This window comes from Ambystoma mexicanum, chromosome 8, assembly GCF_040938575.1.
Source record: "Ambystoma mexicanum isolate Mex_15411 chromosome 8, UKY_AmexF1_1, whole genome shotgun sequence".
Lineage (NCBI taxonomy): Eukaryota > Metazoa > Chordata > Amphibia > Caudata > Ambystomatidae > Ambystoma > Ambystoma mexicanum.
In genome coordinates this window covers 1,242,895,388-1,242,918,946 of record NC_090929.1, presented here as the reverse complement: position 1 = coordinate 1,242,918,946, position 23,559 = coordinate 1,242,895,388, and the positions used below count along the sequence as shown (strand labels likewise).

General features: G+C 43.0%; 1 protein-coding gene across 5 annotated transcripts in view; it reads left to right on the top strand.

Annotated features, from left to right (window-relative positions):
- Positions 1 to 23,559, top strand: part of CEP55 (centrosomal protein 55) — a 682,821-nt gene that overhangs the window by 510,553 nt on the left and 148,709 nt on the right. For all 5 annotated transcript variants that reach the window (XM_069611358.1, XM_069611356.1, XM_069611359.1 and 2 more), the window contains exon 7: positions 16,895 to 16,966. In XM_069611358.1, coding sequence (XP_069467459.1) covers positions 16,895 to 16,966 — 72 coding nt within the window. The remainder of the gene's footprint in view (positions 1 to 16,894; positions 16,967 to 23,559) is intronic.

Here is a 23,559-nt window from a genome sequence, read left to right as displayed (position 1 = left end):
CTGCCTTGCAGCACTTCAGCATTCCATCACGCTCTTCTCCATCTCGCGGCTGCTCTCCGACACCTAAGGAGACAAAAACAGCAAGGTGAGCCTAGGGATACTCTAAGACTGTACAAGCTACCCCCCAAGACTTGCCTGATTTACCACAGGGGGTACTTAAACCTCATTTCGGGTCGGCGCAGCCTCCGCTGCATCTCCGCCATGCCCCGGCCCCTATGGGGAAACAACAGAACAGCAAGGCGCAATAAGGGGAAACCGGTTTTTCCCAATAGACTTACCTGGTTTTACCGCTGAGGCATCAATCCCCAAGACCTCATACCACATCAGTGCCTGAATGGGGGGAAAAGCCACATGTTATACATTGACACCATTTTATCGAACTGAGCCGGATAATATAAACCCTTAACTGCATCTTACCGGTTGCCACGTGGAACTCTTCATAAAGGCAATTCAGCAACCTAAAAGGAATTGGACAGAGTGAAGGTCAGAACTCTTACGAACTACAGTGTTACGGCATCTCGCCGGCATTCTTTGAGTCAATACCGTTCTGGAACTCACCAACTCCTCCACGCCAGTGAAGAAAATGGTCATCTACGCGCCCCTGCGCTCGAAGCAGGGTGGAGAGCTCATCTTTCCAAACCATCAGGTGAGAGCATAGAGGGAATCCAAAAGTGGCCTGTGGGAAGAACTACGGGAGAAGGGAGGGTGGGGTTAGCGCTCGAACTCCACAGGTGGTTAATTCCCTTTCTCCATTACAGAAGGATATTCCTACAAGTCAAACAAACAAAGCTGGATGGGCCAGTCCAGTCCATCATCTCGACACTACGCGTCTCACTGGTGGAACCAGCTGGCCAGTTCAGATCGACGCCCCCGTGGGAGCCAGGTGAGCGTAACAATTATTTAGGATGGGCTAGACCACCAACTCAGTTAATCCAGGATGATCTGACTGATAAATTGGATCATGGCCCCACCGAAGATCCGATTTAACCCTTCCATGTAGCCTTACAAAATAGGGTGGCCAAAAATTGGGAGACCCCGGACTCAATTCCTCCTGTGAATAAGTCCCTCAATTCAAAATACCGCCCTTCCAGTAGCGACCCCGGCTATCTGTCCAAACACCCTACTGCTGAGAGTCTGGTGGTCCAGGCAGCCACAGCTTCAAATAAGGTGGCGTACCATTCCATCCCTCCGGATAGAGACGACAAGCGTGTGGATGGTTGGGCGCGAAAGGTATTTTCAGCTGGGAGTATGGCGTTAAAATCAGCCAACTCCACATGTGCCTTGGCAAAATTTTCGTACACTCTGTGGAAGTGCATTGCAATGGCGGGCAGAGCACATACCAGAAGGGGAAGGATTCCTAGCCATTGTTAGAGATGGAAAGGAAGCCATGCAGGAATCCCATCAGCCTGGATTGGACACTGCAGATAGTGTGAGCAGGTCCATGGCCACTAGCACAGTGATGCACAGATTTGCGTGGTTGCGAAAGTCGGGTTTTGCACCAGATGTGCTAAACAGTCTTTTGAGCATGCCCTTTGAAGGGTCGCACCTTTTTGGCAAGAAGGCTGACGAGAGCCTTGAGAGGTTGCAGACCCCAAAAGCAGATGCCAAATCTTTAGGAGCTGCTAATAGGCAACCTCAGCCTTTTCGTGCATCGGGATCTTGGAGGGGACGATCCTATAGTTACTACTCCTCATATGGAAAGGCGAGAGGAATGGCCACTCAGAGGCCAGAAAAAAGCCACTCGTGGTGGACGAGGAAAACGTGCATAGCCAGACCCAGCTGCAGCCTCTTTACCATCAGCGGCCGCAGCAACTGCCACAAAACCACTTTGAGGACTTGCATCAGAAGACACCTGTGGGAGGCAGGCTGGCACAGCATCTACAAGAATGGAGAGCCATTACTTCAGATGTTTGGGCTCTAGAAATAATAGCCCAAGGTTACTGCCTTACTTTTCCAACGCAACCTCAAATAAATCCACCAGGGAGACACTCTTTGAAGTTTCCAGACACGCTCCTACAGCAGGCAGTCTTAACCCTGCTGGAGAAAGGTGCTATAGAACCAGTACCTGTAGCGGAGAGGAACAAGGAATGGTACTCCCCATATTTTTTGATTCCCAAAAAGGACGGAGGACTGAGACCCATCTTGGACTTAAGAGGCTTGAACAAGCTCCTCAGGAAGGACAAGTTCAAGATGGTCGCTCTTTCTCAGATCCTTCAGGCCCTTCAACTTCAGGAATGGTTGGTGTCATTGGACCTCCAGGATGCTTATTTTCCTGTGCCAATCCATCTCAAGCACAGAAAATACCTGAGGTTTGTAGTTGGTGACTCGCACTATCAGTTTCGAGTCCTGCCATTCGGGTTGACCTCCGCCCGAGGGTCTTCACCAAGTTGATGGTAGTGGTGGCAGCGCACCTCAGGAGAGGGGGGATTCACGTATACCCCTACCTGGGCAATTGGTTGATCAGGGCCCGTTCTGCCGAACAAGCCCTGGATCATCTGAAAGTCACCTGCCACTTCCTCCACAGAATGGGCTTCTCCCTCAATTTCAAGAAGTCACAAATGACACCTTCCCAACAGCTCCAGTACATAGGGGCTGTATTAGACACATCCTTGGGAAAGAGCTCGCCTACCAAGTCAAGGGCTCAAGACATTCTTCAGATGGTTTCCAAATTCCAAAATGCCCAAAATCTCCAGGCATACATCTTCTTGAGGTTGCTTGGCCTCATGGCATCCTGCATTTTCCTAGTGCCAGAAGCACACCGGAGGATGAGATCCCTTCAATGGGCTCTAAAGACTCAATGGTCCCAGTTCTCAGGTCAAATGAGGGATCTCCTTCAGATTCCGAACAAGGTTTGACAGGATCTTCTGTGGTGGACTTGCACAGAGAGCATTCTAAAAGGAGAACATTTTTGGTAACCATGGCCAGAGATTACAGCAGTGACGGACGCTTCACTCATGGGGTGGGGAGCCCATAACAACGACTTGACAATCAGCGGTCGTTGGTCTCCATCGGAGTACAAACTACACATAAACCTTTTAGAGCTGAGAGCAATCAGACTAGTGCTGAAGGCTTTTCTGCCATCTGTCAGAGGGAAAAATGTCCTGATAATGACCGACAACACCGTGGCCATGCATTACCTAAACAAGAAGTGGTGTAGGGTCACTACTTCTGTGCAGAGAGGCAATGGGGCTCTGCTATTGGGCAATTCAAGAAGGAATTTCCTTAATGGCAGTTCATCTAGCCGCAGAGGAGAATATGACGGCGGACGCTCGGAGCAGGCAGAGTACAGTGTCCCACAAGTGGGAACTGGCTCAGGAAGTCCTTCAGGAGATCTTCACCCTTTGGGGAACCCCTCAAGTAGACTTGTTTGCAACCGGAATCAACTGGAAGTGCGAAAAGTATGGCTCAAGGGAATTTCCCCCGAGAGGAGCCCTAGCGTACGCGATTCTGGTGGAGTGGAATTTCCCACTGCTATACGTGTTCCCTCTGATTCCCGTGATCCCTCAAGTCATCAGGCCATTGAGACGGTTCAGAAACCGCATGATCCTAATTGCCCCGGATTGGGCCAGGAGAACGTGGTACCGGACCTTTTAGACATGTCCATCTGCCCTCTGTTATGTCTTCCTCAGAGAGAGGACCACCTCTCACAAATGGAGGGCCAGGACTCTCAACCTTCATGCTTGGTATCTGATAGGATGAGACACAAGGATTGGGACCTTCCAGATGACTTCATGGAGATGTTGCTTTTGGCAAGAAGGCCAGCAACAAAATCTCTGTACCGTTGCCGCTGGAATAAGTTTTGTAACTGGTGCAGGGAAAAGAATGTTGATCCTTTTCTGTGTTCTATCCCATTAGTGTTGTCTTTCCTCTTGTCCCTGGCACATGGAGGCCTCAATGTTGGGACCATTAAAGGTTATCTTGCAGCACTTTCCATTTTCAAGAGCTCTTCGGAAGAATGTTCCTACTTTTTTTTTTTTATTGTGATTAACTCAGTTTGCGCTCAATTGCAGTTCAGGTTTGTTGGCATCAATCAAGACCTCTATTTAACTGCATGATTATTTACAGTTTTCCAAATTACTCTCGAGAATAGTTAGGAAATGATACAAGTCAATAATGAAGGGTTTCCTATGGCCCCACATACATTGTATCCACAGGAATTCCAAATTATAGATAGTTACTTCATCCACATATTTCCCCAGGTGCATTTGCCTGTCCTTTGCAAAATAGACACAGTATAATACCAGATGTTTCAAAGTTTCATTTAAAGGTGTTTTACAAAATCTACAGCCTTCTTGAGATAGTAGTGGGATGTGATGCCAACTTTTCATCCGTGCTATTGTTCTAAAAAGGTTAAATTTAAACCGCATATATAGTGTACGGATCTTTTGACAGGGTACCAACTTAATATACTCAAGTAGGGTTTTTTGACTGTGATGAAATTTTGCATATTCCTTGTACGCTGAATAAGTGCCAATTGTGTGAGCTATAACTGTCCAATCATATTGTAGTAGTTTCAGCTTCACAATTTGTGGTCGTTTTGTTAGATCGTCTGTATCCATTGCTATCTTTTCAAGCGTTTTTCCACATTGTTGTCCAGCATCACATACCGATTTTGGGATACTTTGCTTTAACATATGTCCTAGGTCTTCATACAAAGAATTTGATACTGGATCTAACATTTTTGCATAGGTAGCCATTTTACACCATAAGTGTTTCGTAGCTAGAGATGTAAGTCCCAATTTGTGAATAATTATGGAATTTGGAAGTGATGTGGGTAAGTTCAAGACTTGCTTCCATATTTTGCCTTGGATTTTATTAAGGATTGATCCAATTTCAAGGGAACATAAATCTAGCTCATAAAGAATTATCGGTTCCAGTTTGAGCGTATAGTATTCAATCAGTGGAATTAAAGAGAATTGGCAAAGCTTCAGATTTATTAGTTTCATTTGGGAAATTAGTGGAGAGGCTTTAGTAGTAATTTCTAACTGCCATTTCGCGATTGAGTCAACGTTTGTTAAATTGTATCCTAAATATAGCATGCCCAGTACCCGGGGAATAGACAACCCTTTGATGTTCCATTGGTAATGAGTTAGCATTTTCTTGTTTATAAAAACCATGATATTCGATTTTCTTTGTATTTAATTTCAAGTTGTGATTGTCACAAAATTCAACCAAACGTATCAATTTGTTTTGAAGTCCGAATGGGGTCAGATCAAATAATATTAAATCATCTGCGAATTCCATACAATCTAATCGCAGATCCCCCAGTTTGACGGCGAAGGAATTGCAACTTACCCATAGTGTACCAATCTCTGTTAAATACAGATTGAACAGGGTAGCTGCAAGGTTGCATCCCTGTTTGTCTCCTATATATATATCGATTGGAGAAGTATGGGATCCAATTTGATCTATTTTTATCCTATAGTTCGTGTTGGTATGTAGTAGTACAATCATGGCTGTAATTTGTGATGGTATTTGAAGTTCTTGCATTCTCCTCACTAGAATTTGTCTTATTTCGAAGTCGAATGCACCAGATATGTCCAAAAGAGCCGTATAAATCGGGCCATGATCTTTCTGCCTGGTTAGCTGTAATATATGTGCCAGTATATTAGCATTTAGTTGCGTGCCCATTCCTTTTCGAAATCCTGTTTGGAAACGTGAGTAGATCTTCTGTTTTCCAATAAATTCATTTAGATCTCTTAGGATTAAGGCAGCAAATACTTTTGCAGAGGCATCTATAAGGGCTCTTGGTCTAAAGTTCATTGGGTCGTTGAGTGGACCTTTTTTATGTATGGGAATCACAATAGCGATAACCAGGAAGCCGGTACGCTCTTAGTTTGGAACACATTCTAGGCTCCTCAATATAATTCCAGCCCACAATTTAGGATCATCTTTTAAGACACATGGAGGGATGCCATCCAGGCCGGCAGCCTTTGAGTGTTTCAAATTTCTTATCATTTTGATATCATCCACTCCCCATGGACATTTTGATGGCAGATCTAACATATTAACCAAAAACTGCTGGTCTCTGAATTTGAGTGGCAGTGCATATTTGGTATGATATACTTCTGTCCAAACTTCCCCACTAACAGCCGAGCACAAGGTTGGTGTTACTTTCTGTTAGGCAGAAACCTGTGCAGTTCCCTTTGGGAACACTGCAAAAGATTTAGGACTACCGGTGGTAGCAGTAAACCCACTTGGTAGCAGTCTGTACCACCCAGATTTACCTGGTAGCGGTGGCTGAGCAGTCAGACTTCCCTCAAGAAGAGTTAGGCAGTATGCAAAGTATACACAATAGGCATTCGGATACAATAATACAAGCAAACACTGACCAGAGCTTTGGTATCAAGGTATATAATTATTTATTTAAAAACACACTGATTGAAACACTCCAGCACTATTATTGTAAATCACTCTCAACACAGTTACTATTATTATATATACATCCCTTATCAGACAAGTCTTAGTTAACACCACTTATTTGCAGACAGAGGTGAGCGCTTAACTATAGATGGCACTCCAATAAGTTAACGAAAAAGGGAGGGGAAAAAGGCAGAATGTAGGAAAATACACCACACTAATACTTAGGAACTCTTAAGCAAGGCAGGAAAGTCAAAAGTTACTTGTGAGCCAAAGTCCATAGGCCGGGCCCACTCTTGGAGAGAGCAGAGCACAAATGCACCCAAGATCACACAATGACAACGGGCTTAAAAAGTCTTGCAGGGAGTTCAGAAAGGTTTTAGTTGGGCTCAGAAAAGTTTAGCCAGGGTGTCCCAGGCTAACCCTGGTTCGAAAGCCGGGGGCTAAATCTACCCCATACAGTCGGTTGCAAGGGAAGCCAGGCGGAACACGATACCTTATGTGGAAAGGATCCTCCAGTGGGGGCAGTTGTTACTGGCAGCGGGTGCAAGTTGCAGCGTCCTCCAGAAGAAGAGAAGATCTCGACGTGGAGGAAAGATGAAGGTCGTTGCACTGCCAGGGAAGAAACCAGCCACAGAGTTTTCCGGTTAAAGGTACTACCCTTTGATTCGCGGTAGTGGTAAAACGTGGTATCCCGGTTGCCGGGGTGCTTGGCACAGGCAAGGCGGCCACGAGATGCTCCAGGAAGCAAAAAAGGAAGCAGACTGGTTATCCCCACCAGTCAAAGGAAGAAGACTCTCCGGGCTGGAGATCTCCTCTGTCGTTGGGAAAAGTGGTGAGACGGTTCAGCAGGGCTCCACCGGTGGTGTCGTCGTAGCAGGTCGGCTCAGCTTCTCCCTAGTCGGATTCTTGGGTCCTGTGGCGACTTCTAAAGTTCCAGTCCCCAAAGCCCTGCCTTTATGCAGCATACCCCCATTCACTCAGCCTAGCTGTCACTTGGGCCAATCACACAAGAGTGCAACTTGAGTTACCAAGGTAACTCAGTCCAGGGTGCCTAAACCCCCTCCCACACCCCCTGTGGTACCCAGACAGAGTGGCACCACTTTTGGAGGTTTCTGTGGAGAAGCCCACCAAAAAGTGGAACAAAGGGCTCAACTTGGGTTGGAGTCACAGAAGCGAACACAAACGCCATTTTAGAACCGAGTTCTGGCAAAAAATACCAACCAGAGAGTTAATATTAAATAAATAAACCGGTATGTTTGAGGCTATAGGAATTAAATAATTAAAGTTGGTAGCCTCGAACAATGGGAAATCCCATAGGAAAATATTTGCGGTCGAATATAAAAAGTAGTTTCCACTGCCACCAGCCAAAGCTCGATCAGGGGGGACGGAGACGTGCCCCCTCGACTAACAGACCCCAGGGCAATCGAATTGCCCCGACCAGTACGTCCACAATGATGGTTTGAACTGGTTTCTGTTAATAATTTGGGACTAGTAAAGCCAATGGTGACTTTACATGCCCTGGGAGACAGTAGTCAGTCCCAGGGTATGGGGTCTATACTGGGGGGTCACTATGACACCCCTGTGTTATTGCACTGAGGGTGCTGTGTAACACACATCACAAAAACACATGAAGCCCTATGGAGTAAAAGACCCCATAGCCCATTAAACACATATAGAGTCAAAGAAACACACTCAAATCATGGCCAAGAGTGAGGGTAAAAGAGTCTCACTCTTGGCAGGAGAAAAAAATAAACCCCAGAAATCCAGCAAAGCTGCTGGGGGACTCACTAGGTTAGGAAATTCAGCCTAAACAGAGAATTCTCCCTAAAACTTTCATTAAAGGATCTCTTAACGTTGCCCAGACTTCTCTTGTGTTTTTTGGATGAGGTTATAAATCATTTTTTGATTAGATTTGATATATTTATCAAGCTTTAGTTGTTTAATATCATTTTTATAAGTTATCAGAATAGCCTTTTTTTCTATGGAGTAGAAAGTTATACCCTTTTGAAGATTTCAGCAGATTACGAAGTTCTTCTTTTTCCTAAGGGCAATTTCAGCATTATACAACCCCTTATGATTTTTCTGTATATCATTTAATTTATGCTCTGCCAGCCATTCAATATGCCTGCGTATCATGTTAGCGTTTGTCAGTTCATAAATCTTAACGTCGGTTTTAGACATTAACTGGGGATTTATTTTTAAATTGTCCCTGTTACCAAATAATTCAGTTTCCTATACAAACTAGTGTTCCAACGAATAGATAGAGCTTGCCGATCAATTTCCAATAGAGACAAGGCTGGTGAATAGTTCTATACCGGAAGACTGCATTTAAGAGAGCACTCCAAAATGCAGTAATCACTTGGGTGGGAATTTACGATGTTACAGTCAGATGCAATATTAGCTAGCGGTCCAGACATCACAATATAGTCAATGGTTGTGTTTTTGAGACCACGGGCCCAAGTGAATAGTGGCTCTTTATCAGCAAATGGTATTATTTGCATGTCCCATTGTTCAAAGTAATTTGACCAAATTTGACCCCTTTCATAAGCGGATATGGCATGTGCGTAGTTAGATATTTCTTGTTGTCAAGGGCTTTGACCCATGTTGAATTATTACACGGGGTAGATGTGGGGATGAGCTGTCGCCGCCCATCATTCTCTCCCAGAACAAAACTAAATCAATAGACTGGGTGGATGTGGGGATGAACTGTCGCCACCCATCATTCCATCCCAGAACCAGGAAAACCGCGCGGTTGTGCGTACACCAGAATGGTCGCCTGACCTGCCATCGATCAGTGCGAGCATGATGGGCCAGGAGTGCCATGAGTGAAATGGTGCGACAAGTGGTGCAAAGAGAAAAACAGCAGTGCCGGTTAGCTAAAAAAGCACTTTAAAAATCACCTTTGTTTTCCTGAATGCAAGCTCAAAGTGCCTATTTTGAACATTGCAGGATATTCAAAAATCTTACTGAACACCAGCAGACATCTGTCAGAATTAAGTGTTGTGTGCATACAAAATCTGGGAAGATGAAGAGCCCAAAACAATGTTTATAACTAAACTGGCTGAGCTGTGGATGTCAGCAGCTTAATTGAAATTGGATTTAAAACCACTAAAATCGAAATGTTTAAATTAAATGAGTGACCTACTTTTGAGTGTCACATAGTTGCAACTGTTAAATGCATTCTTGCTGCATGTGTAAAAATTGTAAGTTTGATTTAAACTGGGGACTAAAGTGACATTTAGCTGAATTCTGCCTGACAACTACCCCCGACAGGAGAAACCTGCTCAGCCACTCTTCCCAGGCCTAGCTGCATCCTGCTGCCCCTGCCAAAAGGAGATGACACCTCTCTGATTGAATAAGAGGAGTGGCACCTGGGGACTGCAGGGAACTGAACAATGGGCCTTCCCTGGACTCAGGCAAATGTTATATGGGGGGGGCGTAAAATGGCTTCCTCTTGGATGGAAATGGGAGGGGCAGTGCCTCTGCTAGCAAGCTGAGCTTGGGGGAAGTGGATAAACCAGTTATTCCACCATGTGATGTGGGAAGCCACACCCCAGGGCATAATTTTAAAAAGATAGATAACTCATAGTGCGGACTGGTCAAAATTATTATATAAATAATATCATTATTCTTGGGATTTTTCTATGCACATTTTAAGAGGTGTTAGGACCCTGTGGTGTATTCTGGGGGTTGCTAGCAGAAAATAGGGTCTTACTCCAAATGTCTGCATGTTAAAAATCTGACACTTCATCAATTAATGTCCATACTCCTTGCGCACATTTGTGTAATTTTTGGTAAATGTCCGATATTGGTAAACTGACTAAAAAGCGCAAAATGTTGTCATTTCTGAATCCCAGCTCGCAGGAACATGGGACTTGAACAGAGACCTGCCTTAATTCATCTCTAATATGTACATGTAATGTCAACCACTTGTGTATCTGGGAAATATGTATTTGAATCAAATATAGATTTCTGGGCAAATTGACCAGGGGAGGATCCTCTGACCCATAAACAGACCTCATCATGATGACAATCCATTTCCTTCCCCCAATCATGGGAGAGGGGAGAATTGGGCCAATGTCAAGTAGAGAGGGGCAGGCTCAGTTATGCCACGCACACACCCACTTTATAAACACATAAAATCAGACAGTGCAGGACAGGTAGGGACATTCACTTTCCACTTTCTTGCGGGACGCTTTGCCGGGAGACTCCAGACTTCAAATCCATCAACCTCCAGAGACCAGAGATCCAGAGGGACCAGAGATCCAGAGAGACCAGAACTGTGCAGTGCTGAGAGCAGAACCAGAGACCAGACCGCTGTGAGCAGAACCGCCAGAAGTCCCGTTCAGCCTGTTGACCCGATCGGTGACGAAGCCATTCCTGTCCAAAAGATAGTGCAAGTACTCTAGGACTGTGCCAGACTAATCTCTTAGTTTAAAATAATCTAATTAAAACTATTTTAACCTATTTAGAACTACCTCATAGGAATCGTGTGCGTCATTCTGTCCTTTTTAAAGCTGAAAACTGTCACCTGTCATTTTGAACTTTTAAATTTCAAATCCGAAAAACTACCTTCACAAAATCGTCCATATCGCTGGAACCGTTTGTGGTAGGAGCGATTCTAGCTAAGATTCTAGGCTTTCCAACGAACCTAGAACTGACTTACTACTCCTTATAGGGCCTCCGTAATTACGCTCGACGCACGCGATTAAATTTGCCGCGATTTGACATTTTGTACAATTTCTGCCACGTGTAAAAATCAGCAGCTCCTTGCTTTCCTTTGCTAAAATTCGTTTTAACCTGCTAGTCATTCATAGAGCATTGCTAAAGTGATCCTGAATTAATTTAAGTATCTCTCACTCACCCTGAACCTCCTATAGGGAATAAAAAGCATTTTTCACATATTTTTCACTTAATTGCAACCACATCAAAGTATATTGCCTGCGTTTCAAACTTCTACCAGTTTTCCTCTAAGCTTGCTGGGGGGGGGAACTGAATTTCGTATTGTATTTGATTGCATTACTGAGAACTGTGTGCTCTGCTTTCCATCTCCTTATATTGCATAAAGGGTGGGAGTGAATTGTCAAGGAAAAGTGATTACATTGTCTTTTGTTGAAGCCATATCAAGTTTATTTTCTGTACTGTATTTTCATTCATCATTGCATTGTCCTTGAAGCCATAAAAGCATTCTCAGCTACTTCATCCTCTCTATATCACTTCTAAGCCATCAAAAAGAGGTGTACCACTGTAACATTATCCATTGTTGATCACTATCATCCTCACAATCCTTTTAATTTGCAAAACAAACCTACTTCTTGGCTCAGTGGGGTCAGGGGGATTCTGAGAGAGGGGTGTGATATAAGGGTTGTCATCCAGATTATAACTTGCCATAAAAATACATAAATAAGGGCATCCCAGACAAGGCACTGACTTAGTGGGATTGCTTGATTGGAGTCACTTACATTGTACCACACGACTTGCACTGAGATTAGCATTAAATCACCACCTATAATGATCAGAACATTTGGAGAATCTGCGACAGCTTCAGTCATTACATGATTTAATTTGTCAATAGTACAATCTACAGTGGTTGCGGTTGGATTCCAGCAAAGAGAAATAAGTAGTATGTGTGGACTCATTTTAATACTTGATGTAATTTCGATTGCAAGTATGTCAGTAGATGTGAACACTTGCCGTGCCTTAGTAGAATATATGCGTTTTACCAAAATTGCAAGTCCGCCGGATGGGCGCCGCCTCTCACGGCGTGTGCACAGAAGGCCGTGTAGCCTTCTAGATAAATATTCTGGAGTGCCATGGTTTCCTGTACTAAGATTATAGCAGGTAATTTAGTATGTTGTAGTTTCTGAAACCATGCATTCAAATTCTTCAGGCCACAGCAGTTCCATGAATTTATCAACAATACATCATTTTATAGATTAGTTTTACCTGGCAATTCACCAATTAGGGTTTTCATTAACGGTTCAAGCCATGCAAGGCTTGTAACAATTTGTGCCACTGCCTGTGATTGTGCTCTTATTTTTTCATGCATGCCTACAAGTTCGTTCTCTCGCACTCCTGCACTAGTTTCGTTTTGGCACAATGGAGCCTGATATTCAACAAAGCTAATTGCATCTTCCATTGAATAATACATGGACAATTCATAACCCAACATTTCTAAGTCTTTTAAATGTTGCCATATTAAAGAGGCAATTATTATGTGTTGGTATTTACAGAGCATCCTACAATTGGGCACATATGGGAGTCTAATCCAATCAATATCATTTGATACAAGATTTCGCAGGGCTGGAATTTGATTAAACACTTTCATTAGAGAGGCCCGATTTAGGTTCGGTTTATCGACCTTTGCCGTGTCTATCGTCCAGCCCATCACCAATTTCATTTCAGCTGATGCTTCTTTGTGAGTGTTCCTGCTATTTATCCCATGTCCATCATGTGATGGCATATCTTTAGTGGGTTTCTCTTCTTCATGAGCATCTAGTCCTTCAGTAAATGGCTGTTTATTAGCAGCCCCCGACACCATAGCGGACACCCTTTCTTTCTTCTCATTTTGTACGTGACTATTATCATTGACATTCGATTCATTAATAATCAACTGTGTCTTCAGTGTTAGTCACAGTACCTTGAGAAGGTTGAGTTAGGAAAGTTATTTTCTTATCTATTTTTTCGAAGAAGCGTTGGAGCTGTGTTTGTGTAAGAAGGGGGGTAGATATATTACCAGCCTCTTTAGCTACATCCAAAAATTCTTCAATACACTGCTGTTCTTGTGTTTTATTTGGCCCCTTTACTAGTACTGGTAAGAGCTTCCTCTTATCATTCCATTCATTGACCTCCAACAGTACCTGACTTTCTATGTTTAGTTGGGTTACATCAATGATCGTTTCATAGTTTGCTTTGATGTCATTTTCTTTTAAATGTCTCTCCTACTGTCAACATTTTTGTTAGTTTTTTGTTCCCATTTTTTTCTGTTGAAGTGAGCCCCACTTGTGGAGTAGCCTTTTGTGCTCCTATGTGGGCTTTTCTTTTCTTCACTCTAGCGTGAAGCTTTTTTGCTTTGCGTGACATGAAAAATGTGGCTTGTTTTTCGTTACACTCTTCTGGTAAGACTTTAATGGGAGAGTGTGCCTTCGGATTAGAGCCCCCAGTTAGATCAATCAAGTCTGTGAGAGCCGAAGGACTATCAGGAGTAGATAAGGGTACATTATTATCCGGGAGTTCGGCGTGTTCTCCACAGAGAACCTCAACAGGGACCAGATTAGCAGCCAGCAACATTTTTTCCAGTACCAAAATTCTCTCGTGTTGGAGTTTTGCAATTTATGCATAAGGCGGAAGCTGGTTTGTTTTTTTATCAAGTTAGCAGGAGTCTGTATGTATTTCCAAAGTATTAGAAATATCCCCAAAGTTAGTTTGAGTAGATTGTGATTTTAACATAGGCTCAAATTTGTTGTTTACTACTCCTCTCGGTTCTGACGGTTTATTCTCATTTTTTGGGGTACCTCTAAGAATTTGGTCTGCCCAGAATGTATGGCATTTTTCCAGTGCCATCAAAAAGCCCTCTATTCTGCTCAACCTAGAGGCGATATCAGAGGATGCTGTACTGAGGGCACCAATTGTTCCATGGGTATATTCATGCCCTTTATCCAGCAAATTCAAAATCCTTGCTAACACAGGGAAGTTTTGTAGCTCTTGTTGATTAGGATCAACCAGCGTATCTTCCAGTGGGAAGAATGGTAAAGATGAATTTGGTTGGCGTGTTGTGTTAGAGAGTCGTTTAGATAAAATTGGGTCAGGTCCTAGAACAGGTGAGTGTGGATACATTATGTCAGATGGATTGCTCGCTAAGTCATGAGCAGGTGAGCGTGCATTTTGTTTTGTATCTTTATTTTCCCAACCCATGTCATTTTTCCTTGTTTCCTTTAATTGATTGAGATTAGCCACAATTGCTGCATGAAAGTGTACTTGTTCTCTGATTCCACATGAGCTTTCTGCGGGGGTCGAAGGACCATTAGATAGACGGGTTCTGCTGTGTAATTCAGCAAGAACCGCAGGCGCTACCAATGAAGTATCATCAGTAGGGAGACTATCTCCATCATTTACCGCACCCAGCAGCGAGCTATCAGTGATAGGTATATTACATATAGGGATTGATGGATAAGTGAGACCATCAGTATTCTCCATGTGAATTTGAGCTATTGTGTCTGTTTTGTTTGGTGCGTCGTTGCAATTTGCCAAGTCAAGCGAGGTTGTATTTAAACTAGGTATATTTGCTGGTACTGGGACTAGTACAGTATTGCATGTTGTATTGCTAGCACATCTCCCTTTTTTTGTTTGTTTGATTTATAATTTCTAGAGATGACTCATCCTCTGACATATTTCCTTCGCTTAACATTGAGGGAGACCCGTTAAGACACCTTTTACCGTTACGCAGCTTTTTAACCATGTTATTAGTCCTAAATACACAAATACCTCGTGATTAAGGGTATTACAGAAATCACACCCTCCTCCTTCTTTCCAAGTCCCAGTTTGGGACCTGAATCTGGTTCTAAAGATTTTAATGTGTGCACCTTTTGAACCCTTGCACACTTATCCATTAAGATTACTAACATTAAAAACCTTTTTCTTGGTTACTTTAACATCTATACGAAGAGTGAGCGAATTGCAGGCACTGTCTTCTGGGTCACCCTATACTGTGTTCCACAGGGGCAGAGTTGTATTGAGGGTTAAACCCTCATTCTTACCTAAGGTTGTGTCTGATTTCCATTTAAATCAGAAAATTATTCTTCCCGCGTTCTATCCTCCACCTCATCCCAGTAAGGAGGAGGAAAGATTGCACAGGCTGGACCCGAGAAGAGCTCTAAGCTTTTACATTTCTAGGCCCTCCAAGCTTAGAGTGGATAATGAACTTTTCATTGGCTACTCCGGAAGGAAATTGGGTCATTCGGTGTCAAAACAAACCCTATCACGTTGGATTGTGCTTTGCATTTTAGAATGCTACAGATTGGCGGGCAAAGATCCACCAGAAGGCTTGAGGGCCCATTCTACCAGAGGCATACCCTCTTCGACAGCCCTTCAAAGAGGTGTTCCTATAAAATCTATTTGTGAAGCAGCAACTTGGTCATCGCTGCACACTTTTTCAAATTCTATAGTCTGGATGCTTCCCACTCTAAAGAGCTTGCTTTTGGTAAAGCAGTGTTATATTCAGCTATATAATATTAAAAATCTACTCCCTCCTCCAGAGAGCTTTCTACACTGCTTTGGAAATCTATCTAAGATGAGAAATACGTTGGAGGACATAATCCATTCGAAGAACAAGTTCCTTACCAACTGGTAACGTTCTTTTGACTGGATGTTTCTCCAACGTATTCCTCATCGCCCTCCCATCCTACCCCTCTGTAGATTTTCCAGTGTTATTACCACTTCAACTCTCGCAAGGCTGACACCTGGCTACCTACACTATATACAGCAGAGCAAGAGGGGTAAAACAGAACTGAGGCCAACGGGCGCCGCTTGTGCTACTTGTATACCTGATGATGTCACCCTTGACGGAGGCCTTCGAGGGTCTTCGACTCGACAACATGGACGCACGGCGCCCTCTGCCGAGAAAACATTTCCAAAGCAGCTAAAGCCGGATGGAATACATCTAGGATGAGGAATACATTGGAGGAACATCCAGTCGAAAGAACATTACCAGTTGGTAAGTAACTTGTTCTTCTCATGGTCTGATTATTAATTGGTTACTTTGAGAAAAGAAATACAAAAACAGTTGCAGAATAAAACTACCTGTTATCTTTTTTTTGTCAGAGAATATCCTTATTCCTGTTTTCTGTATAAACAAAAAACCCAGGTGTAGGAACCATGACAGTGGCATAACAGGAGAAAGAATTATTATTATGTGCCTCTAATCCAGGCGAGAACACTGTTTAATATGTAGAAGTCTACCTACCTGGCCATCCAACTTTGCAGAACATTTTTCAGAAAGTGAGAAAGTGTTTCTGTACAATGCAATAAGTGATTCATATTCAGGTTTCATTTAGAAGTTTACAGGCCCATCTTTTCCCTTTGTCACAACTGATTATTCTGTGTTTTGGAAGCACTGTTATGCTAAATTTCAGAGTTCAGTGAATATGCTTAGGGACAGGGTTTCTTAAATATCGCCTACCAACCCCTTTTGCTTTTTAGGTCAGTGCGCATATCTGGCCACCCCTCAATAATTACATTCATTGTACAGTTAGGTTCTCTGTACTCCTCAGTTTGCTATGCTTGTCTATTGATGGGAAGTCTTTCTTATGTGAGGAGTTTCTAACACAGTTTGTCAAAGAGCAGAAGACTATTTGAGTTTATCGTTTTTGGCAAGTGACCTTTTTGTTTACCTGCTGCTATGTAAAACGAATCTGACTGAGCTCTTCATTATTTGAGATTATAATTCAGTGACTGGTTTATTTATGGTTTCCATGTCACATGCTGTCTGGCAGACTGTTCTGAGTAATGTACTCTTATTTCTTAAACATTACAGGTTGATCTTCTTCAAAACACAGTATTAAAACATCAAGAAGAAAATAGAAGGATTTCCTTTTTGGAGCAACAGGTAAGAGTTGAACCTACATTTATTTAACATGGAAATTATTTAGTTATAAATAAAATGCCCTTGTGCTATCTTTATGTAAAGTCAAAACCATTCAATTAGCATATGTATAAGTCCATTCCGTTAATAAACATGCTTTTTTGCTGTTAAGCGTTGCATGCATTTTGGTACATGGAAATAAAATGTGCATGTGGCTGTTCAGTAGAAAATTACTTATTACAAAACAGTACAATTGCATGTGCATTACAGAAGACACAATGATGACTTTGTTGATCCTTCTGAATGAAAATGATTTTAACTTTCGAGAACACATCCAGACAAGACATATTGATTTACCAATAGAAACTAAAACAATCCATCAACCTTATTCAAAAGCTAAAATGGGATTTGAGAGCTAAACTTTGGAAAGACAGTAAACATTGTAAAACACCAACTCCCTGTAATTCAGCTGGAACAGTTCCAGTGCCTCCAAATGGTAAAGATCTGGCAATGAGGTCATATGTTTAGGCAGAGTACTGGAATTTCTTAATACATTAATACATTGTGCACCTGTTTATTGGCTGATGAATGGGGGTGAAACCTGGGATATGATTTTGGATCGCCAGCTCCTAAAGTTGCTTTATTTTTGAAGAGGGCACTTTGTGTGTTTTTTTTCTTTTTTGACACTTAATAAAGTGAGGAGACTTAAACTTTGTAGGGAAGAAGAGAGAAGATGTAGAAGGAGTTGTGGCTAGAGACACGTGTAGTGCTATGGATAAAACCAAACTGAATCCAACACCAAGTTAGAACTTGCTTAGTGAGTAATTGCAATTTCTTCTCTGTTCCAAAGGACCTCTTGCCCCAGTCACATTTTCGTTCCATTTCATCAGTTGCTCCTGGAACTCTTTTCTGCTCTATTCATTCTTCTGCTGCACTCTGCTTGAGACTAAAGTCTCTCCTGCCTAAAGTAACTTACTGGTTTCACTCTGTTTATTCATTTTTATTGTACTGTTTTGTACTGTTTTGTACTGTATTGTACTGTTTTGTTTCCTTACAGCACTTAAAAGGTATAAAGTGCTATATAAATAAATACAAAAAATATAAGTAAAATTGGGACTAGGATAAAGGTTCCAGCCAAGCATCTCTTTCCACCCCCTCCCCACTCCCCAATGTCTTCAGACAGCACTTAGCTTTTACCTGAATCATTCTAAAGTGAATTAGAGGGAGTCTGATGTGTGGGGACTGTTAGGTGAATTTTACTTAATTTCACGAAGTAGAAAGACCTACTTGTAGAACAATGACATCTGGGTTCGAGAGAGGTCAGACTTCCTTGCTTCCTAAGTGACATTCTCTCCTAGCCCTGTGCAGCTAGGCCTTCGCTGTAGGGTGATTAGTTGCTGACCCTAGGCCGCTTCAAATACTGCACTCAGGCAGTTCGTATTCCCTGAGCATGGGCTCACAGTTATGATGTTATCAAAGTGAAACTCGCAGCATTTATTCCCAGGCCTATTGCCAGGTCCCAGTCTCAATTCCACCGGAACCACAATGTCGACTAATTAACGCGGTCTGTTCATAACACTTGTTTCTTGGTTCCAACATACAGTAATTCCCTGTTATTGCTCCAGAGTTCAGTTCTGACTTGATGCAACATTAAGCCCCCGCTTCTCGTCATAGTGACCGACTCCCATTGAGAAAGGCATCAGGCAACGGCCCTTGTCACTTCAGCAAGCATCAGGGACCGCGCCAAAGCAGGCATGAGTTTCTCGGCCCCACCTGTGGAACCAGTCGATCTCGAGGCAGCACAACCACCGAGGGACGTCACTGCAGGGTTCATCCATAGCCCCATATTTGTAAATTTCACTGTCATTAGCCAGTCGGCACAATTGTATCCACCATGCATCCTACCTTCCAGCGATGAAGACACTCGAGGCCGCCCGCTCTGCAAACAGAACTCCATACAGAGTTGAGTGGAGCACGGGCCAGCTGCCGACAACATTATCCAGTTTCTGGGCAGCACCACTGACACTGGAAACAACACGAAGCCAACAGCCGGTCAGCTGATCGCAGCGCGTGCATGCGTGTATGCGTGCACGTCACTGAAGCAAGGTTCCTTACTCGAACGAGTCCGAGACCACACCGAGCACGTGCCGGAACTTCCACGCGAGTCAGGTGAATTCCATCGTATTTTAAAAAATTCTTTATTGCAACTGTCATCCAGGAACGGCGCCATCTTAACGTGCTCAAAAATTACAATCAACCAATTAAAAAGATGTAAAAAAAATAATCAGTCGCTTGCAGCTAGTTTTCCGGAATCTTTTGATGCTGGTGCTGCCTTTGCTGTTTGACCCTGGATTCTGTTAATTTCCGTAATGACATAGGGTCCAAGGATGCATTGGAGTGGTGCATATATGTGACCCTCCCTGCAGGGTGGTGTTTGATTTCGAATTGCCCCAAGTTGTTTTGTACATTTTTCTGTGCTTCTCCACCTGGGTCTCAGTAAGTATGTCACATGAATTGGAATTCAGTCATCTGCAACCTGTGGCGTACATGACTGGATGCTGCGACAGGCACATGTTGAATTCTGGGATGCTGGCTGAATATCTTGGACATTCATGCTGGTCCTTTGGTACATCTGGGTTATGTTCTTATTGCTTTGTTCTCTTTTGGCTCTCAACTCTATCTCGAGGAACGGCTCTTTTTTTGGATTTTTGATATTGTGATATATGTTCTGTTTGCTTATTTCACACCATTGCGTGTTATGCTTGGTTAAAGACTCCTTTTTGGGGGGGTGGCTTTAGGGGTAGACTTTGTGGATTTTGGGGTTTGCATTATATACTTTTCTGATTTCTTTACTTGGATAGTTTTGCTTCAATGTCTTAATATATTTTTATTGTACCTTTGGGGGGGGCTTCCTGGGAGTGGTTCTAAATGTGTTTTCAATTGTTTTTTTGGCTGAATAGACTTCGCAGTCTTATCTGTTCTATTGGTTTTTTGTTTTTGGATCATTTTCATTTTCATGTGTATGTCCTTTTTCAAGTGTTTACTTTTTTAACGATCCAGATCTTCAAATTATGATGGCGACTTCTTGCACAGGTGGGACAGTTAATGATCTGTGTGTAGTCTCCTGGAATGTGAACGGGGTAAATAATTTGTTAAAGAAAAAGAAGGTATTTCAAATGTTACGGGATATGCATGCCGACATCTGTTTTTTACAGGAGACCCATATTTTGGCGGATGAAATTCCCAAGTTGGAAAAGGAGTGGGTTGGTTCTGCTTATGGCTCTTCCTTTTTATCAAGGTCAAGGGGATTGGTTATTTTGTTTCGGAAGAAATTGCCTGTGAAAGTTTTGCGAGAATGTGCAGATAAGGATGGTAGAATGATTGCCTTGTTGGTTGAGATTCAAGGGGAGTTATTAATGCTGTGCAATGTGTATGCTCCTACTGTGAACGATGGTTCCTTTTTTAGGATGGTTGCCCAGACCCTCTTAGATTTGAATAATTCCAATATTCTCCTTGGGGGGGACTTTAATACTGTGGTTGAACCTGAACTAGACAGAAGTCAGGTCCGGAGAGTACTGCATTGTGATCATCATCACCGGGCTCTTAGATCACTTCTGGTGGAGCACAATCTGAAAGATACGTGGCGCCTGGAGAATCTGGACAAACGCCAATACAGTTTCTATTCTAATTCACATGGTGTTTATTCTAGACTGGACATGATTTTTACAAGTGGGAATATGTCGGAAAGTGTTGTCTCTAGTGATATTGGTAATATTTTATTGAGTGATCATGCCCCCGTTGAGATGCATTTCAGACTTAAATTTCAGTGTAAAAGAAGTCTCTTGTGGAAACTGAACACCTCTATCTTGTTGGATGATGATATTCTAGATTGGATTGTTTCGGAAGCAAACTATTTTGTTATGGAGAATCATTCAGAAGAGATTAGTGTGGCGAACACGTGGGAAGCCTTTAAATGCTGTATGTGTGGTGTTTGTTTGGGGCTGTCTAGCGGTAAACGGAAAAAGGAAAAGGGTAGGAGGCGTGATCTAGATCGATGTATTGGTGAGATCTCTCGGGATCTGATGCTTGATCCGTCTAACACTGCGAAATTGACAACTTTGAAAAAGCTTAAAAAAGAAATGGAAGACTTTTTGTCGCAAAGGGCGGAGCGTGGTCTGTTCTTCTCTAAATGCACTTATTTCAAAAAGGGTGAGCGATGTGACAGATGGTTGGCTTACCGGTTGAAGAAACGGATTTCAGAGTCAGCTATTGCTTCTTTGGTTTATCGGGAGGGTAGAATTGCATTTGATCCCAAGAAAATTAATTCAATTTTCCGTGACTTCTATGAGAATCTATATGGTATTAGGGCTGGTATAACAGGTAGAGGCGATGACTTCTTTGGGAATTTGAATTTGCCTAGGATTCGGGATGCCGAACGTGATCTTCTTGGTGGTATGATAACGGTTGATGAGATCAAAAGTGCGCTTTCGGGGCTGAATGTGGGTAAATCCCTGGGTCCTGATGGCCTCCATGTGAGTTTTGTAGGATCCTCCCGAACTCAGCCTTAGAGCTCTTGAGAGAGAGGTTTATTTCTAGTAAACTGGATGGGAACTTGCTTAACAGTACTAGTCATGCGTCTATTTCGGTCTTTTTGAAAAAAGGTAAGGATTGTAATGACCCTGCTAGTTATCGTCCAATAAGCCTTATCAATACCGATAATAAGATTCTTGCAAAGGTTCTTGCCATGCGTCTAATACAGTTTAAGCCCTCCTTGATTGATGAAGAACAATCGGGATTCATGAAAAATCGACGTACGTCTAGTAATATCAGGAGGTTGTTGCTTACTATGGAAATGGCGGATAGAGCGGGCTGCGATGCTGCGGTCCTATTGCTTGATGCGGAGAAAGCTTTCGATAGGGTCAGCTGGGATTTCTTGTTTTCGGTTCTCAGGAGGATGAATCTAGGTGATTTTGTTTCTTGGGTTGCTCTTTTATATGCCAATCCTACTGCAGACGTTAAGACTAATGGGGTGATATCGGAGCCTTTTTGTTTGAATTGAGGTGCACGCCAAGGTTGTCCTTTTTCTCCTCTGTTATTCATTCTTGCGATAGAGCCTCTAGCGATATGTATTAAAAATGACCCGGATTTGCAAGGTGTTAATTGTTGGGGTGTCATGCAAAAGGCTTGGCTTTATGCAGATGATATCTTATTGGTGCTGCAGAATTTGGAAGAGTCACTGCCTTATCTGATGAGGATTTTGTCGGATTTTCACGTTTGCTCCGGATACAAGATTAACCGCTTGAAGTCCGAAGTGTTGCCCCTGTCCAATGGGTGTGATAAGACTCTGATTACGGGGCTAGGGTTTACCTGGTGTGATGTGCGCATGCGATATTTGGGGGTATGGTTGACGCATCCTGTCTCCCTGATGGTTGATGAGAACATGGGTGCGGTCATTCGGGATTGCAAAATGGATTTGGAAAGGTGGTCACTGCTTAATCTTTCCCTTTGGGGTAAAGTCACTGCCCTGAAAATAAATTTAACGACCAGAATTAACTTTGTCTCTAGTATGCTTCCTTTGAAAATTAAGAGTGGTTATTGGAGAGTCTAGACCGTCTAGTACAGGAATTTTTATGGGACCGAAAACCGCCGCGGTTGAGACTATGGAAGTTACAGCTTCCGGTCCATTTGGGCGGCTTGGGTGTCCCGAATTTTCGGGCCTACCATTTGGCCTTTTCTGCTCATTCCTTTGTTCCATTTTTGAAAGGCGATGACAGCTGGGTGGTGGAGTCGAATGCCTATGGACCGTTAGGCCCTGCATCCTTGTTAACCACTAATACTAGGATTCCTGGTGGTGGCTTGTTGGTGACGTCCTCTTTGCGCAACTCATGGACTGCTATTTGGTCGTTACTAGGCCGGGATGCATTTAAGTGCAGGTGTGCCTCTATTTGGCTGAATCCTAGGATTAGGGATAACTCGAGGACAGTTTTTTGGCCTGATTGGTTTTTGATGGATATCAAATGGGTCTCTGATTTAGGGAATGATGATCGGTGGTTCACTGCTGCTGAGCTGAGAGAGAGATGGGATTTTGATGGTTTGTCTGACTCTGCTTATAGACGCCTGAAGAGGTCAGTGGGTGAAGTGGACTGGTTTGACTCTTTGGATGTAGGTATTTTTCTGGCTGATCCGAATCGGAAGGAAGGTGGTCTAGCCAGTAGGCTGTACAGGCTAATTGTGTCACATTATCAGAGTAATGAGTTTTTGCGGAGAGTTTGAAGTGAGAGAATTGGGTCGGAGATTGATGTTAACGACTGGCAGAATATGTGTGGTAATGTCTGCTTGTGTTCACTGAATCTGGGTGAGCAGTCTCGACAAATTAAGATTCTGAATCGAGTTTATTGGTGTCCTGAAACCCTTCATAAGAGGGGCATGATTGATAATGACTGTTGGGGATGCATCCAGGAAGTTGGGTCGCTGGAACACATGCTATGGAGTTGTATGCGTGTCAGAGTCTTTTGGAATGAAGTCTGTGGTGTGTGTGACAGGGTTTCTGGTGGAGGTTCTGTCCTGGATTTTAGAACGGTAATCCTTGGTGATGATTCTGGGTTGGCTGACGTCAG